We start from the raw sequence: 19,650 nt of genomic DNA, 5'->3' as shown, positions 1-19,650 counted from the left end.
AAAAATTCACTTATCATCGTGACGTAGGTTTTCCCCAATTTGAGTAGCATGGTTGTCTCGTGCAATCTCTCCAAGACTCGAGTCAAGTGCCCAGAACACATGTCTGCTGATGAAACAAGTGGTAGGTACTCGATAAACAAACGAAAGTATTATGGTATTATGAATTCAGAATTTCGTCAGAGCTAGGCTGTCTATCTTTGCGTACCAGTTCTATGTCGACCGGCGCTTCCGACGGTGGGTCACTGGCCTGCGGCCGTCTCGCCTTGAATCATCTAGGTCATAAAATAATGTTTAACGAATTACGCTAAATGGCCGTTATGCCAAACGAGCGACTCCCCAAACGAGGTGTTTTACTAGTACAGACATCAATTTGATCATTGTCACTGCAGACAAACACGCGTTTGAAGAAGAGTTACTTATACCGTTTTTGTTTTTTAACCTGGGTTAGTTCCAATTTCTTCTTCTTCTTCTTTCTCTGTGTGGCACTCAACCCCCGGGCATTTACTATGTTTCCTGAAACCGACACAAAATGAGGTGGCGCTACAGGCGTTTTGCTTTTAATACGCAGCATTCACACGGCAGTGAAGTGATGCGATCAAGCCAACAAAACATAATCACGTAGAAGTGAAGAATTTTACATGAATCTCAATAACAATTCATCGATAAAATAATTTACTATCAACTAACAGAAAACATTGCCTTTAGGACAAGAAATAAATGATAATGCAGAGAAAATCACGTGTGGATCGTTCTTTTACACGCACACTAGTGATCCGATACGTATAAAAGTGATCCAGTGATCCAGCTATGTTGGCTTCACCTATGTTATTCGCAAACGTCAAAGTTGCCACCGGGGTGGTGGAACTGCGTGTTTTGATAGCACCGGTAGGGCGCAGTAACGAAGACTATATAGCCCTGTAGTTCCAATTTGACCACTGAATAAACAAACATTTTCGGGTTGTCCGTGTATTCCTTACAGCGGAGTTGAAACTGTGAAAAAAACCCAGAACGAACCTGACGTCTAAAAAGTTCAACCCAGAGCAAAACTAAGTTCAACCTGAGTGAAATAACAAACGTTTTGACAGCCGATTCGATTGGAACTAGGACGAAAATAGGTTGGATCTAAGCAAAAACAAACACGCTATTAGTTTTTTTCACTATAGAAAATTTAGTTGAAATCTTATTTTAAGTAATTTTCTCCACCATGAGAAAATTGAATAATTGAAAATAATGAAACTTTGTCCAACTGAAATTCCTCACTTGGTGATTGGTTGAAAAGGACTTCATCAAAGTTTTAACGTGTTTTTGGAAAAGAGTGACAGAATCTCCTCGTCCCAGCAGGTCGAAGATTCTTTATGACGATTAATCCTAGACCAATTTGATGTCTTTGCTTGGGAAACATGTCAGAAAAAGTGACCAAATCCCCTCGTCCAGATAGCTCCTACCAATTTGATGATCAACCTAGACAAATTTGATTTTTACGTTAAAGGAGTGCGCCAGAAAAAATTGCAAAACTTCCTCGTCCCAACAGGTCGAATATTGACTGAAGTTTTTAGAGCGTCTTGGTAGAATACAGACACGATACTGATGAAGCCTACAAGTCGTAGGTAAAATACGTTCTTTTTTATTATTTAATTTCAGGTCAAATGTTCATCACGGCTATTAAATCTATTCTAATTTGATGTCTCTGCTAGGAAAGTGCTCCAGAAATAGTAATAAAATCCACTGGTCCCAAAAAGTCGAAGATTTTTTACGCACGACTGGTAATCCTAGACCAATTTGATATATGTGATGGGGAAGTGCGCTAAAGCTCCTTAAATGCTACCTAAAAACTACTTTGGCGAAATATACGGCTACTTTACTAGTGCTGACAATTATTTATTTATGTCTAATGACTGGTACTGACAATTATTATTGATTTATTATTTATTTACAAGCTTATTGGTTATCTGGGTTGTAATTTTATAACTGGCCTGCGGATGACACCATTAATTGTCTGTACTTAGGCCTGTCATCCGTTGACCATATTCCGCTAATCCACTGATTTCCCACTGTTCGACCAGAACCTGACTTTCTACTGCTACTAGCATTTGTTTCTCATTGTTCAGCCACTTCGTGCTGGATCATCCACTATATGTTTGGCAAACTATCATCCATTATTCAATAGCGTACGGCAATCAGTACCCCGTCTAAACTTTCTAAAATGATCAAGAATCAATGCTTTTTGATCCGCTGATTCGAAAACGGAATGGGTGTCAATGGTATAGGGCTTATCATTGCCATCGCTTCAACAATTATCGTCTCCGGAATTCCGTCGGCCAGTCGCCATTGTGCTTCTAATGTGGTCCCAATTACCCAGCTAGCGTTTTCATATCTATATTAAGGTCATAAATGAAAAATACGTATCGATACCCGAGCAGGAGCGAAGAACAAAATAATATCAAAACTATATCAAACTAAATTATAATACTATATTTTGTTAGTGAATAGTTATGGAAATACATTGATAACACATTCTGTTATTAAGTAGATATTTAAAACATTGTTTTTAAGATGAGTTTAATAACTGATTTTGTTATCACATCTTATTATGACCTTAAAATGACATTCGGTATCTATACCTATAAAAATGGATTTCTGCCTGTCTGTCGGTATGTTCCTTATAGAACCGAAAACTACTAAAGCGATTGGTGTGAAAATTTGCATATAGGGGTTTTTGGGGCCAAGGAAGGTTCTTATGATAGTTAGAGACCCCTCCCCGCCTAAGAGGGGGGGGGGGCTCCCATACAAATGAAACACAAATTTATGCATAACTAGAGAAGTAATCAAGCAATTGGAACCAAATTTAACATGTGAGTATTTTGGGAGGCAAGAATTTTTTCTATGATGAACTCCTCCTCGCTTTAGGAAGGGAATTATGACTTCTCTCCCCTTTGAGAGGGGTGGGAGGCTTCCATACAAATGAAATACGAATTTGCTCTCATCGCGAGAACTAATCAAACAAATGGGACCAAATTTGGCATGTGGGGATTTTAGAAGGCAAGAATTTTTTTCTTATGAATTAAGACCGCTTCCCTGTTTAGGAGGGGGGCTCCAATACAAATGAAACACAAATTTCTGCATAATTCGAGAAGTAATCAAGCAATTGGAACCAAATTTGGCATGAGGGGGTTTTTGGATAGAAGAATTTTTTATATGGTGAACTGAAACCCCTCCCAACTTTAGGAGAGGGGGCTCCCATACAAATGAAATAGATTTTTTTTCATAACTTGAGAAATAATCAAGCAAATGGAGCAAATTTGGAACGTGGGGTTTTTAGGAGGCTGAAATTTATTCTATGGTGAATTAGGACCCCTCCCCCCTTTAGGAGGGGGGGCTCCCTTAGTAATGAAAAACAAATTTCCTCATTACTCGAGAACTAATCAAGCAAATGGAAGCAAATTTGTGGGGGTTTTTGGAGGCAAGAATTTACTTTATGATGGTTTGAGTCAGTCAATAACAAACTATCTATAGTAACACTAAATGATTCAGGACGAGACGGGCGCAGGCCGCGAGTGTTACCGGCGACCCACCATCGGAAGCGTTGGCCACTGTGGGGGGCAGCCGCTCCTCGGAAATCACCACTGTCTAGGTTTGTTGCTTTTCCTAGGTATACTCACCTTTATTACTTTCCTTCATTTGGGTCCGAAGTATTTCTAGTATTTCAAAAAATTTCTTTTTATTGATTAAAGAGATTTTGAATTATAAATATTTTATAAAATGATTTTAATATGTCATATGCTACTACATTTATTATTCTACCTTAATAATACTAAAATATGTTATTCCAAACTCTGAATACAGTAATGTTATTGCATTGTTATTCAAATAACACAAGTACCCAGTTATTCTTTTGGCCTTAAAGGAACTAAATTTTGATTTAGTTGTTGTTATTTTACCAACTATGTCAGCCAAGACAAGATCAAGTTTTGATATGAGTTATTCGATTTCCATAACACTCTTCGCTCCTGCATATATGTATCCAACTAAAACATATTCAATGCACAAAACCAGCTTATACGTACGATTTTCGAGACGATATATGTACGCGCAGAGGAATGAACGTAAACGATTCATTTATATAAGTTTTCTATACGATAACATCCGATTAAGCGTCAGATTGCTATACAACTCTGTGCTAAAAATCGTATTCTGTCAGTTCTTCTGCTTCTTCTTCAACATAAAACCGGGGTGACTCGTGCTGTTTCAAGCACTCGGCTCCATTCAACTCGGTCTTGGGCCACTCGTCGCCAATTTCCTAGTCGTCTCAGAAGTCGTAAATCGCTTTCGACCTGGTCGAGCCATCGTGCACGTTGGGTCCCCCTGTTCCTGGTGCCGGTGGGGTTGTTGAAGAGGACTATTTTCGTCCCACTGTTGTCCGGCATCCTTACGACATGTCCGGCCCACCGTAGCCTGCTAACTTTCGCTAGATACGATGGGAGTCTCCCCAAGCAGTGCCTGTAGCTCGTGATTCATACGCCTCCGCCACTCTCCGCTTTTAGTTTGTACTCCGCCAAATATCCTCAGCAGCACTTTCCGCTCGAACACGGCAAGGGCGCGTATGTCCTCCGTGAGCAGCGTCACGGCTTCAAGTCCATAAAGAACTACCGGTCTAAGAAGGGTTTGTACATTGTTAGCTTCGTGCGGCGGCGTATGCTTCCTGATCGTAACGTTTTGCGAAGGGCAAAGTAGGCCCGATTTCCCGCTTGGATGCGCCGCTGCATCTCCTTACTAGTGTTGTTGTCCGCGGTCACCAGCGATCCCAAATACACGAACTCGAATAGGACATGAAATTAAAATCGCTGGTGAGGTTGAAATTTAATTAGACTGGAAATTGGATTTGAAATGGGATATTGAAATTAGTCATTAGGACTTCAAATTGCACTTGAAACTGGATTTGCATTTGACCTTAGAATTAGATTTCACGGAAATGGCCGTAATTTCTAATTTGTGTGTTTCTCGACGGATTTTCGTTCTCTTTTCGCTAATCGACTGGAAATTAAGTCTAGTTTTGGGATAAAATATGAATGCGATGAACAAAATCAAGCCAACTCGGAAAATCTCCGGTATTCACTTGCTACTGAAATATTGAAAGATTTAAAAAAAAAATCCGGTCAAATGCGACTGGTTTCATCTAAAAATGTCTTGTTTTGTAGAAGTTATGGCCGTTTGAATTTCGTCAAAATTTTGCCTGTCCCGATCATTTTGTCTAACTCCTGTATATTGGACCTGTAATAGGAGGTAGAATTGTACCAATAGTTGCGCTAATGTTCCCTTAATTAAGTTTGGTGTTCCTTTAGTTGTGTTATTCCGTATACATTGCTAGGTTGCTAGGTGGAAAAACATTGTAGCGCAACTATAGAAATGAGCGCCTATAGTTTTGCGCTTCAACTGCGCCTATAAGTTGAGTTAGGTTTTACAAAATCGTCATTTTAGCAAATAATCCTTTAATTTTAAATGGTGTAGTCTAACTACCAATACTCCTAAGAACTTGTTTTAAATAATGAACGTAAATGTTTTATTCAAAATGCTACAGTGCCAAAAATATACATTAACAATGAATAGTAGCACAACTACTGGTACTACCACACCGATTGTATAACATTTCGCCGAATACCATTTCGCGGAAAACCAATTCGCGGATGACCATAACGCGGAATATACTGTTTCGCGGAAAACCATTTCGCGGAAAACATTTTCGCGGAAAGTACCATTTCGCGGAAAACGTTTTTGCGGAAAGTACTATTTCGCGGAAAAAATTTTCGCCGAAAGTACTATTTGGCAGAGAACCACCGCTCATTCAGTTTGGAAACCGCAAAACGCGGCTTCGCCGCTTTGTATTCAACGAAAGTTAAATTGATGCGAGGACTAGGGAAAACTGACTAGAGGTCAGTAGACCTAGGAAAACGAATAGACCTAAACAGATGTGATCTCTGCAGGGGGGCTGCCCCCCCGCAGTGGCCGGCGCTTCCGACGGCGGGTCACCGGCGAACACTCGCCGTTGCCTGCGGCCGGCTCGCCCTGAATCATCTAGGAAACGTTTGCTACTAACATGGTTTTCCGCGAAACAATATTTTCCGCCAAATGGTTTTCCGCGAAATGTTTCTTTCCCCCAAACGGTTTTCCGCGGAATAGTCCTTTCCGCGAAAGGGTTTTCGGCGTTTTGGTACATTCCGCGAAATAGTACTTTCCGCGAAAATGTTTTCCGCGAAATGGTATTCCGCGAAACGGTACTCCGCGATATGGTCTTCGGCGAAATGTTATACAACCACCACAACTATTGGATCAACTACCCTACTTAGATTGTTGAATCTTCATAAGTATTCCATCCATTCCATCCATCTGTTTACGTCGATAAGAGGTATAAAACAGACAATGGTTAATATAATAAACTTTTGACAGAAAATCTTATTATTGAATATTTACTTCAATTTAAGTTTGTTAATTTATAAAAAACATAATATTAAAAGATACATTTAAGTTCGTTCACCGTTAGTTCCATTCACGACAAATTTTTATATAAGCCTAAAATGATGCTAATGTTGAGATGCAGGAACTAATCGGGGTTCACATGCCATACGTTTAATTGAAGTGGTTTAGTTGACATCAGACCTCTTTTAAAAGACCACGAACTTTGTAAGAAATGGTTTAGTGATGACGAGTTTGACAAACAACATTCAATGTGCATATAAACCCCTATAAGGTCTACATCATATTTAGCATCCGAAAATTTACAAAATGGGCATAACCATTTTAGATTTCAATATTTTTTCACTAAATTTGGGAATGTTCCTGAAAATCTTTTCTATTTTCATAATATCTACAAATCATGGCCATATGTCACATGGCTTCGGAGTTATTCCTGTGTTCCTTAGGGGATCGCGACATAGCTTTTTGAGATAATGTTGCTAAATACACTCAAGTCGATTTTTACGCGAAGCATACGTCCCGCGTAAATGACGAAGCCAAAATCGTAGAGCAAATAACTAAGCATAACACTAGACTAATAGCGGAAACATTTTACATTAAAATTAAAGGTGAGAACAATGTTGTGAAGAGACAAGTAGATTCCGCAACGTTCAAAGCTGCATATGACCCTGTAATCAAAAAACTTGCGAGAAAGAGAAATAGAAAGTAAGACATAGTAAAGAGAAAGATAAACCAAGTAGAACCTAATGGACGAAAAAGTGTAAGTTAAGAATTTGTAATATGTTTTATGTTGTAAATGTGCCTAATATAGTGTTTTAGTGTCCGCAGATGATGAGCAAAGACCAGCAGTAGCTCGAAACGTCCGGACTAACTGGTATTTAAAAATCTTCATACTTATTTCGCCGAAAAACGTCGATTAAATCGAACAAACAATATCATAAACATTATGTATAAATCAGAGTTTCTGCTCATGGGCGGGAAAGACGGACACTCGCAAAAAGGTGTCACGCGTCGTTGAATTATCAGTATTAAGAAAGATTAACATATTTCATTATGTATTTAGGAAAAAATTAGTTTGGGAAAACCCCCTTCGCAATCCCCCCTTTGAGCGAGGAAATAAATTGGTGACGAATTAATTGTTTCTAAAAGTTTTCCTATTCCAACTGTTCCAACTGTTGACTTCTGGTTACTTTTACATTTATAATATGTAAGTATTTGCAATATTAAATCGTTGTTGCGCAAAATGAGTTCTAAATCTTTGTGTCCGTCTTTCCTTACCTTTGGGTGTCCGTCTTTCCCGACTTGGATACCATTTTTTCAAACTTCAAAAACTTTTTACTGATTCGTTTTTAAAATAAATGGATATTCAGTGAAGGATCAAACTAACGCAATGTCGTCGATATAGCATAAAAATATTGTTTTTTAACGATTTACCAGCTATTTTCTTCACACACAAAATTACATCGGTCAGCGCATCAATGCATTTTTTCTTTGTTTTGCTTATACATTTGACAGCTGCGCTGCTGAAAATCGGCAGTTCAATTCAAAAGTGTTCATTCAGTCTATAGAAACATTTCCCATCATTGATTTGCTTCAAAAAATTATTGTTTATGAAATATGACAAGTGTTCGTCTTTCCCGCAGTGTCCGTCTTTACAGCCCTTCCCCTACGTGAAAAAATAGACGTTTTGAGCGCATTCGTGTAAATTCCGAAAATCACGTAAAAAACCGCATAAATTCCGAAACTTGCGTAAAAAAAACCGCGTAAATTCCGAAATTCGCGTAAAAAGAAACCGCGTAAATTCCGAAATTCGCCTAAAAATGTGGATGTTTCTTTGTATGGATTGCACACTGTAGGGAGAGACGTCATTATTGCATAGAAGTGGCACTTACGTCAAATGGTTTTTCCATTATTGCCGCAATCTTTTCAAACAAAATATGTTTATTTTTATGTGTATTTGGTGTATTATATAGTGAAGCATGTGTTGCAACGAAAAAGTAGATTTTGGTGAAATTGTTTTTTACGTCAACTTTACATCCATGGGCAGTATAGACCACCCCCCCAGCCAATGAATAATTCTGCTTACACTCGATGGGAAATGCTTGAACTGAACTGGTAGCTATCCCATGCATACATATACAAAAGAAAACCACTGAGAGAAAACTTTGATAAAGTAAAAAACAACATTTATAACATTCACAAAACATTCGGAGAAATATTACAATACAAAAATAAGTCAAAGTTGATATAAAATTGGGAACGGTTATAAATGGGGGCAGTGTATCAGTAGCATTTTACAGCGTTAGAACAAAACTTAAAAAAGCACTATAATATGGTAAACTTTCTCACAACGAGAGATTCAGCTTCCATTTCAGGCTGTTAACACAGACCAAGTATGTACCTAAAACGAAGAGGTTAATTCGTGCGTCGTTTAATTGTTTATTTTATATCGGTAGAGCTCTTAAGTTCGGCCGGTCTTGCGTCACGTGTTTAAGATGGACACGAGAATGATCATGTTTTAGGCGATTAATTTGCCGAAACGGTGCGGTGGTTGGCAACAGCAGAGAAGTGGATGATGATGCTTGCTTTGCTGATAATAATTTATGCACTTGTTCTTCATACCTGCTACCATCATAAACCCAGCGTTGTGATTGTGTTTTAGGTGCGGTTAAATCTACGTCTGGCAGCTGTTTTATGTGATCCAAATCCGACTGCCAAAAGGAGATTCTTGAAACAGTTTTTGTGATCTCATTAAAACTATGAATTATGAAATTAGGAAGAATATAAGCGTATGGTTATATTTAAAGGATTAACATATTCTTGATGGGAATTTTAATTGCAACAACGCTTCGAACATGCTATCCAACAGAACAAACTCCGTCTTTTCCAGAAATATTTTTGTCTCATCATTCACATTCAGTCCAATTTGTTTGTAAGATTTATCAATTATTAGGTGGTTTGTACACAAACAGATGTCAAGAACAGCCAATCTGATGCCTGTGGGTAACATTCCTATGAATCTTTATCTTGTTTTAGAAAACTGGCATACGATCGTTGCACTAGCGTGACGCAACGAGATGCTCATTTTTTTCTTAACCCTAGCCGTAGGTTCCGTTTTTAACTACAGCAATAAAAATCACATCGCGTCATAAGTCGACTTCACTTTGGCGTTACCCTTAAGTTAATCACGTAGGCACTGAGAACTATCAATGTTGGCCTAAGAATAGATATGACTGCTTGCTTGTTACCTACTAATAGTTATTGTTTAATTTACTCTTTTAAATTTTCAGTCTCAAGAAGTGTGACCGAGTATTGAATCTAAAAATTGAATTTAATTGTAAGAAATAAACACCCGAAGTAGCTAAACAGCAATGCTCGTGATGTTAGCTCGATAAAAATTTATTTTAAGGTGAAGGTCTTCAGCCGTGTAGTAATAAAAATCAGAACTGTTAGTACCACGATTTTGCTTTTTACGAACGAATAAAGCGCACAAAAAGCGCATACTTGGTTTCACTGTTAAATTCATTTTGTTTTTGCCACATAAAATTAATTTACGACATACTCTGGTTTCTTGTTAACGCTTTAAAGTCATAAAGATAGATTCACAAATAACTGATTTATTTGATGTTCAATTATTTGAATCCACAACCTTTCAAACCTGTGTGTGAGCATGCAGAATGCTCTCTGATCCAGTGAAATCTGGCTTCACAGAATTTTATTTTTTCTAATTTCCATTCTAGACCACTGAATGGAAGAGTATTTGAGCCCCTCTAATCCAGTACGACTGTATTCCTAAATAGCTATCCCGCAATGCAAGGGTCGTTTTGAATACATTTGTTTCTGCTTCTTGTAATTTAGGGAAAAACCCGTGCATGGTTATTTTTAGGACCATTATGGAGAAGCGCCAAATAAAACAAAAATACGTCTAAAATTTACCGACAAGTACATAAACTTAGCACACAATAATTGGAGAATTTTTAAATTTCGGTCTATCATTATTTCATTATTAGAAACTTGACCGCAACTTTTGGCTAGCTGCACCCGAGTTCAACAAACCAGTTTTTTAAGAAGCCCAATTTCTTTTAAATAAAGGCTGAAGTTTGATGAACAGCAAGCGCACTATCTTCACAATCTATTCCGGATTCAAATTCCAGAAAATAACGACAAGAGTGCATGTTGATTGCCACTATCTGTATGCGGCATGAGCTCGATAAGGCCGTTTGACAGGCTTTATTAATTTAATTCCACAATGTAGATTCACATCATTTACGATCGGGAAAACTAATTGATTATTGGCAGTAGCAGCTGTGCTGGTGCGGTGCTCGTCGGAACGCTGCCGCTAGAGCTCGACGAGGTATTAACCTTTTGCTACCTAAACGGAGGTGTCGGATGTGTTGATTGCGTCGATGGCTGCCATCATATGGACAGCAGCAGCAGTATGGTACACGTGAAAACAATAACGAGATTCATCATTAATTTGATTGAACACCTCTCCATCGAGGTGTCGGTCTTCTGTGGGAAACGATTGTCTGGAAACAAATCGTTACAAAAAGAGATTTCAAGCTCAGGCTGCCTAAGCGACGAACCCGTTGAATTCGTACCGTTTACTAGGCGTCTCCATCGATGCGATGTTCAAATTCGATTGTCGCTGCGAAGTGCGAATTGCATCGGGAATTTCCATTGAAAGTTCCTAGAACATGTTACCTGTTAGGACGCCAGACCAGCTGTACGTACAGATGATCTTAGTTTAATTGCTATCACTGCCCCGTTACGATTGTGTCTGCTGACGGCGGCTGCTGGCTGCTGCTGTTGCTGCCGCCGGTGGCTCAGTTGAGAGGTTCTCCTTGGTTCGATATCAGAGCGGGCGGACGATGAGGGAAGGCGAGACTGGCTGGTTATAGTTTTGCGCACTTCCTCGCGAGAGAACACGCCGTTTTGTGCTTGTTTATTTATGTTTATTTTTTGCCTCGGACAGATTTTTATATATAAATTCAAACAGATTAGCACAACGCTTCATTCGTTGGTCGACAATCTGTCGTGTCGTGTAGTAATACCGTGACCGGTAGAAAAGTTCTATTTCCGTTTCGGAGTCATTCCGTGTGCCCCGCTTCGCGGTTTTTAATTCCTGGCGCATTTGTGACGTCGTTCAAGTGCGTGTTCCGTGCATCGGTGAATTTAACGAACTTTTTAGTGTTCTGCTGCAACACCAGTCGAAATGACGATTACATCGGTCTTTACAGGAGTACTGTTTGCACTCCTAGTGGTGCTATCCAGCTGTAATGGAGCAAAATTCCGTACGTATTTGCAACTGTCGCATTTATGCCACTTCTACCGGACTTTAGATTTTGGACCAGTCAGATCTTTGATAAATCAAATGCTGCACAATCAAAGTAGGCGCATGGCACAGTAGAACGAAGAAAAAAGTGACGGTTGTGAATGTTATTAGAGTTTCTAATCAGTGGTAGAATAATTAAATTTTTGTTACTGCATATTGGATTGAATTAGATACTTTGATAAAAACAACTAAATCGCCCTTATGATGGAATATGCTTTTATATATCATCGTAAAATGTGGATAGATGTAGATTGTGTAATAACGAGGGTTCAGTTAGACTTTCAGAATAAAACTATAAATTTAAACTGCAATACTACAGTGACCATTGATTACGGTATTGTTTGTGGTAAAGGTAAAGCCTGCTAAAGCAATCACTGATGTGAAAACTGATCATCGAAATGAAATCGCAAGGCTTAAATCTATGACTCGACTCCATTTCTCAAACTTTTTTGTATGTGCACATGTGTTACGAACGAGTTGTTGAAGAGATTCGGTTTCGCCGTCGGCAGACATTTTTACGATGTGTTCGGCTCACCGTAGACTGCCGACTTTCGGCACATGTAGGCTGGGTATCTCTCCAAGCAATGCCTGTAGCTCGTTATACATACGCCTCCGTCACTCGCCGCTTTCAGTTTGTACTCTGCCGAACATCGTTCGCAGCCAGGGGCGTTCTGCAGCCCTCCGTGAGTAGCGTCACAAGTCCATAAAGGACTGCCGGTTCAATGAGAGTTGTGTACTGCCCATAAATGGAAGACAGTCACATATGCAAAAACGTGTAGCGGCGAAAAACGCATTTGAAACCGCTACATTTGTTCTTAAATATTGAGTAAATTTTGGAAACAAATCGTCCAAATCGTCATAATATTACTTGAATGTACATTATAGAATACTTTTACAAGCAATTAGTTCACAAGTGACCTACAATTTGTTCCAAATCTTATAAAAACTACCGAAGTTACTGATATGCGTTTATTTGTCCTTGAATAAGCAAGAATAAATGCATAACAGTCACACTCACAGCATGCCTTGATCCTTGCGTTGCCGGTGAGCCGGTGACTGCCGGTGGAGTATTTTCAAGACCACGTGTCGTTGTTGTTTTGATAATTCACGTGCACATTTAATTCAACTGTTTCAAATGTCTGTACTGAACTATTTAAAATTTTACGGGAGCAAGCATAACTCTGAAGATAAACTACCAGTTCCTAGCATTTTCTGCTTTTATTTGTAATTTGTTATCGTGGGGTCGCATAAGGGGTTTTGTTCAACTGAGAAACTGGTCGCTTTCCTGTGTCAGGAACACTCCCAGAACGTGTCCGAGTATGACCAATGTGATCCTGGACATATTATATGGCGACAAAGGAACTATTTTGAGCTAATTTTGCACTTTCGCGTACTTAGAGATATCACATGTTGTATTTTAGTTCTATTCAGAAACTGATCCCTGTAGGGGTATCCGGAACATTTCCGGATATGTGGTTAGATATGGTCAATGACGTCTTCAACACTTTATACAACTACCAATGGTCTAGTTTTGCAAATTCGAGTACTTAAAGGTGTCGTATAATGGAATTATTGTGATTCAATGTGGTTCAAGTTTCATATATTCCGGAACTTGTTCCGACTACAGCTTCGGCACCGTGTATCCGCTCCAAATTATCTTCAATAGTGTTCTTGTAGGCCATAAAATCTTTCGTTTGGTAGTTGTTGCAGTCAAATCGGTTCAGGAATTTCCAAAATCAAATGCTTATTCATATATTTTCACTACTGTGACTGTTATGCGTTTATTTGTAATATGGGACTGACATAGTTTAATATTTTTTTCAACATTTTGGGAACAAACATAGCTTTTTTGTTTGAAATATTGAAAGAATAGGAAATTTAAAGATGATTCCCAGGTTTATCTCAAAAATGGTGATAAGTCATATGGGACTGTTATGCGTTTATGGGCAGTGTACATTGTCAGCTTTGTGCGGCGGTATATGGTTCTTAACCGTAGCGTTTCGCAAAGTCAAAGTAGTAGGTCAGATTCCTAGCTCAAATGCGCCGCTGGATCACTTTACTAATGTTGTTGGCTGTTACCAACGATCCTAAATTACGAACCCATCTACCACTTCTAGTTCGCCGCCGTCAACGATTATCGTCCGCGAGAGACGCGCGTTCGTTCTTCGTTTATCTTTTGCTCAATCATCCGAGCCTCGGTTTTTAATCTAGTCTGTTCCAGAACAGTTCGACAGTCAATCTGCTCGGCCAAGATAAGCTCTTGAGCAACGTCTCTTTTCGAGTCGCAATAATCTGAGCCTTCGATCACCAGGAGGCAAGTCCGACGGGTTGCTTTCGGGTAGTATCCTAACAGCATAACATATGAAAGTTACTACGGATTCAAGATGAATCCGAGTTGCCTAATAACTCCGAAATTTTCTCCGAGAAGTTGCTTCCTTTAGGAACTGCTGATAGATTGCAAAGCAGTTCCGCTTTTTCCGAATCGATCTTTACACATAAACTGCGGTCGGTAAGGTAAGACCTCATCCATCAGAATGTAATAGAAATTCCAAATTTCTTCATCCAGCTCAACAATATTTCGTAGTCGATACGGTAGAAAACGGTCTTTAAATCTGCATATATTGTAGAGTAGAGGTTTTACTTAAGTTGATTTAAGCATGCAGACTCACCCGAAATCCCAGGGGGTTGCCTATTTTACCGATTTAGATGGTTTTAACTTTCCCCGGACGCGCGTTGGCTATTTGACTGGAAACGGGACCGCAGTTCTGCGGGAGGGGTGCTACGGTGACTTCTCTGAAGTATTGCGACACGAGGCTGTCAGCTGTCGCATGGGGTGTAGAACATTCTTGTGAGTTGATTTTTTACCCTGTTCGCGCACTGACTGACACTTAGCCCACTTACCATAATGGCTAACTTGTGTTCGGGTACACTTGCCGGCCTGGAACCCTCACGCTGGCTGACTTACAGGTATTTTACAGTAATAGGTTTACCTGATAGCGGTATTCTATTCACGGACGATTCAACGGTGATTGAAGATTGAAGCGGGGATTTTTCGCTACTGCGCACAGCACTTCGCGACACACGGACGACTTCTTTTCACCGCCGCGTGGGATTATCTATTCTCGACTCGAACTTGTAGGCACGGCCGATCGCCTTGCTTGCCTGAATAAAAAGCCTTGATCCACTTGCCTTTCGCTAGCAATTCCCTCTTTCAGCATTAAGTGCAACTTCCTTGCGTTACACAGCGACAGAACGCTTTTCGGTCGGATCTTGCGATGGAGCCAATGGTAACCGCGACGTCTCAATAAGGGGATCTATACTAATAAAAATGAATTTCTGTCTGTCTGTCTGTCGTTATGTTCCTTATAGAATCGAAAACTACTGAACCGATCGGCGTGAAAATTTGCATGTAGGGGTTTTTGGGGCCGGCAAAGGTTCTTATGATGGTTAGAGACCCCTTCCCCCTAAGAAGGGGGCTCCCATACAACTTACTTACTTAGGTGGCTTGCCGTCCTTAAACAAAGCCTGTTGAACATAGTTTCTCCATGTAACTCGGTTGAGGGCTACCATTTTTCAATTCCTCGGACACCGAGTACTCTCCGCCAGATCTCGCTGCACCTAGTTTAAACATCTTGCTCGCTGCGCTCCTGGTCGTCTTGTTCCTACCAGATTTGAGGCGAACACCATCTTTGCAGGGTAGTTGTCCGACATTCTTGCAACATGTCCTGCCCATCGTATCCGTCCAGTTTTAGTCACCTTCTGGATACTGGGTTCGTCATAGAGCTGTGCGAATTCATGGTTCATCCTCCGCCTCCATACTCCGTTCTCCTGTACGCCGCCGAAGATCGTTCTTAGCACTCGTCGTTCGAAAACTACGAACACTCGCAGGTTCTCCTCGAGCATTGTCCATGTTTCATGTCCGTAGAGAACAACCGGTCTAATAAGCGTCTTGTACAGGGTGCACTTTGTATGGGGGGACACAATTATGAAGAACGTGCTGCTCGAGCCACAAATGCTGATTGTATGGGGACTCGACCGCAATTACTTGTGAAGCCCATAGTAAGCACGACATCCGCTGTTAATACGACTCCGAGTCTAATGACTGATATCATTGTCCGCCGTTACCAGTGAACCAAGGTAGACAAATTCGTCGACTACCTTAAACTCACCGCCGTCGATCAATATACTACTGCCCACGCGGCGTCGTTCGGCCTCAGCTCCGCTGGCCAGCATATACTTTGTTTTAGACGTATTTACCTTTAACCCAATCTTTTCTGCTTTGCGCTTTAGTCTGGTGTATTGTTCAGCCACTGCCACAGATGTTCTGCCGATAACATCCATGTCATCGGCAAAGCAGACGAATTGATTAGATTTGTTGGATATTGTGCCCCTCGTGTTTATATCCGCTCGGTTCATAACACTTTGTAGCGCTATGTTGAATAGCAGGCATGAAAGACCATCACCTTGACGAAGCTCTCTGTGTGATTTGAATGAACTTGACAATCCACCCAAAATTCGAACACTGCACTGTGTATTATCCATCGTAGATTTAATCAGTTTGATGAGCTTCCTGGGGAAGCTGTTCTCGTCCATGATTTTCCATAGCTCTTTCCGGTCGATGGTATCATATGCGGCTTTGAAGTCAACGAACAAATGGTGCGTGGGAACTCTGTATTCATGGCCCTTTTGGAAGATTTGTCGCAGTGTAAATATTTGATCTGTTGTAGGCCAACCTTCGACGAAGCCGGCTTGACATGTTCCCACAAATCTGTTCGCAATTGGTGATAGTCGGCGGAAAATGATTTGGGACAGCACTTTATAGGCGGCATTGAGAACGATGGTCGCTCGATAGTTCTCACAGTCCAACTTGTCGCACTTTACCCAAATTCTTTTGTCGCGCACCGTATCACAAATTCTAACAATTAGTCGGTGTAAACAAAGGGCCAGCTTTTTTGGGCCCATTTTAATAAGCTCCGCTCCGATGCCATCTTTCCCAGCTGACTTGTTGTTCTTTAGCTGCATTTAACTGGCACCTCTTCCCCGTTTGTTACACCGTCGATATCGCTTTCGCCGCCGCCATGGTTCTCCGCCTGAGCGCCATTCAGGTTTTCGTCGATGTGCTACTTCCACCTATCGGTCACCTCACGATCGTCCGTCAGAATACTGCCAGTTTTATCCCGACACATTTCGACTCGCGGCACAAAGCCTTTGCGGGATCCGTTCAGTTGCTGGTAGAACTTTCGCGTTTCCTGAGAACGATGCAGCCGCTCTAAATCTGCATATTCCTGCTATTGCAGGTAGCGCTTTTTCTCCCGAAAGATTTGGTTTCGCTGCATCTTCTTCTGTTTGTGTCTTTCCACGTTCTGACGTGTGGCACTGCGTATCTTGGCCGCCCACGCAGCGTTCTCCTCATCCATCACCCTCCTACATTCATCGTCAAACCAATTGTTCCGCTGATTCCGGGCCACATGCACGATGGAGCTCTCCGCTACACTGCTGATGGCTATTTTGATAGTGTTCCAACAGTCAGAGGGGCTTCGTCCAGTTCGTCCTTTTCCGGCAGCGCAGCTTCGAGTGAATGCGCGTAGTTTGCGGCGACGTTCAGGCTTCAGCCGCGCGAGATCCAATCGAGGCGTCGGTACCGAATGTTGTTCACAACGAAGAGTTTTGGGCGCATCTTAACCATCACTAGGTAGTGGTCCGAGTCAACGTTAGCGCTTTGATAGGATCTGACGTCGATAATGTTTGAGAAGTGCGGACTGTCGATCAAAACGTGGTCTATCTGTGAGTCTGTCTGATTTGGTGACCTCCAGGTGTACTTGTGATGGATTCTGTGCTGGAAACAAGTACTACGTACGGCCATGTTCTTGAAGGCGGCAAAGTCGAGAAGTCTTAGTTAGGCCCATTTCATTGGTCCGCTGGTGTACTCTGAACCTTCCAATCACCGGTTTGTATTCCTCCTCCTGGCCGACCTGAGTATTGAAATCCCCGATGACGTCATATTTTGGGCAGCGGCAATATTAGCCTAAAGTTTCTGAAAACATACACTATTATACGAAAGTTTGGATCCACTTGGAAAAAATGCGTTTGGCAGGTTTGGCGCGATGGGCCGCGTCACGAAGAAAAAAACACTTTTGAGACCCGTAAACAAACAGTAAAGGGGCTGTCATTCGCTCGTTGCAATTCTTTATTTAATAGGGATTTACTGCTGTTCGGTTCGGTAGATATAATCGTAGATGTAGATGTCTCAAAGGGTTGGTAAATAGCACTCAACAATAAAAAAAAATCCCATGGGGGATTCACCACAAATCCTGCTAGGAAAAGCGTGAAATAAGCCCTACCTTTGAGCCGGTTTGCCCAGCGTACTATCACATCACATCCATCACCCCTCATCACAATCCAAACTCTTGATTCGCGCTTACGCGTAAATGAATCACCGATAATTTCTCGTATTTAATTATAGTGTAATGAATCTCATTAGGAACATATACGTGGCCAATAACAAATATAAATAATTCGTACAATAGTGAAAAAAAGTAATCCATACAGTAAAACAATAATTGCTGCGCAATTAATAAAAGTATTATAATGTAGGTATAATTGAAAGCCATTGAATCGTTGCTATTGAGAAGGAAATTTATTCACTGTTTTTGTGACGGCAATAAACATGATGTTTTGCATAAATTAATGTTTTTATCTCTCAACAAAGCTTTTTATAAAGCTGTGTTTTTGACTTTCCCACGAATGAATGAAGCTCGATATGGTCAATGTTTTTCTAGCCACGTGAGCCTGGTTAGTGCTGACTCTAATAAAAGTCTTAGTCTTCATCTAAGCCATTTTTTGCAGCAGTAATTAAATGACTTTCTCGCTTCTATTTCTATTTCTAGCACCTGGATACACTCTCTGCAAACCGAACGACGAAAAGTGCCTGTTCGAACGGATTGGCACCACATTCGCCAAGCACAGCAAGGGTATTCCGGAGGTGAATCTCGTCTCGTTGGATCCGTTGATAATTGAGAAAATGGACATTGTGCAAGGCGACGGCCCAATCAATATCGTGCTTAACTTCAAGAACGTAGAACTGACGGGATTATCGCAGAGTGTGATCAAAAAGGCCAAGTACGTTTACAAAGGTCTTCAAACGATTTAAAATCTAACCTCACTTTTGCTCGAAATTTCAGTGGCTTCACTGCGGACCCAACCAAGATGGATCTAGGCATTTTGGTGCCGGTTGCCTCGCTAATAGGTGGCTACAAAATTAACGGCAAGGTGCTGATTCTGCCCATCCAGGGTGAAGGACACAGCAACATGACAATGGGTAAAATTTTATGCTATACCAAAAAAGAAATGACTGATTTATGACAATTTCTATTAATTTAACAGAAAATTGTCACATCCAGCTGAAGTGGACCGGCAAGCTGGTTGACCGTGCCAACGGTAAAAAGCACTATCAGGTGGACAAACTGAAGGCCACCTTCGACACGACTCGCTTCTACATGCACTTCTCCAACCTGTTCAACGGCGACAAGGCCCTCGGGGATAACATGAACCAGTTCCTGAACGACAACTGGCAGGACATTCTGAAGGAGCTGAAACCGGCCATCGTGAATGCCTTCGTGCAAATATTCCAGTCGGTTGTGTCGAACGTTTTCAACAAAGTGCCGTACGCTGAGATGTTTCAGTAAAGTGTGAGTGCGTGTGTGTGTGCGTGACTGTTGTTTGAGATGAGCGTGTGGAATACAACCAACATTGCGAGTTTTTGTACAAAATATTTTGTGAGTATTGTACATGCCGAAATAACCACAAGGAAAAGTTGGTCTTGAAGTTATAACAGAAACCGGTACCCT

At 40.9% G+C, this 19,650-nt stretch overlaps 1 protein-coding gene across 2 annotated transcripts; it reads left to right on the top strand.

The window, feature by feature from the left end:
• The first annotated feature begins 5 nt into the window (after positions 1-5).
• On the top strand, positions 6-19,534 carry LOC128741206 (protein takeout-like). 2 transcript variants are annotated; one of them, XM_053836842.1, is made up of 4 exons: positions 6-121; positions 18,691-18,922; positions 18,985-19,121; positions 19,187-19,534. In XM_053836842.1, the coding sequence occupies exons 1-4, from the start codon at positions 49-51 to the stop codon at positions 19,486-19,488; spliced, it is 744 nt and encodes a 247-aa protein (XP_053692817.1). In that variant the 5' UTR covers positions 6-48; the 3' UTR covers positions 19,489-19,534. The 2 variants fall into 2 exon arrangements, with proteins under 2 accessions (XP_053692817.1, XP_053692816.1); XM_053836841.1 differs by lacking the exon at positions 6-121 and adding an exon at positions 11,671-11,762.
• Positions 19,535-19,650: the final 116 nt, after the last annotated feature.

Source organism: Sabethes cyaneus, chromosome 3 (genome assembly GCF_943734655.1).
Source record: "Sabethes cyaneus chromosome 3, idSabCyanKW18_F2, whole genome shotgun sequence".
Classification (NCBI taxonomy): Eukaryota; Metazoa; Arthropoda; class Insecta; order Diptera; family Culicidae; genus Sabethes; species Sabethes cyaneus.
This window is presented reverse-complemented; position numbering and strand designations above follow the sequence as displayed.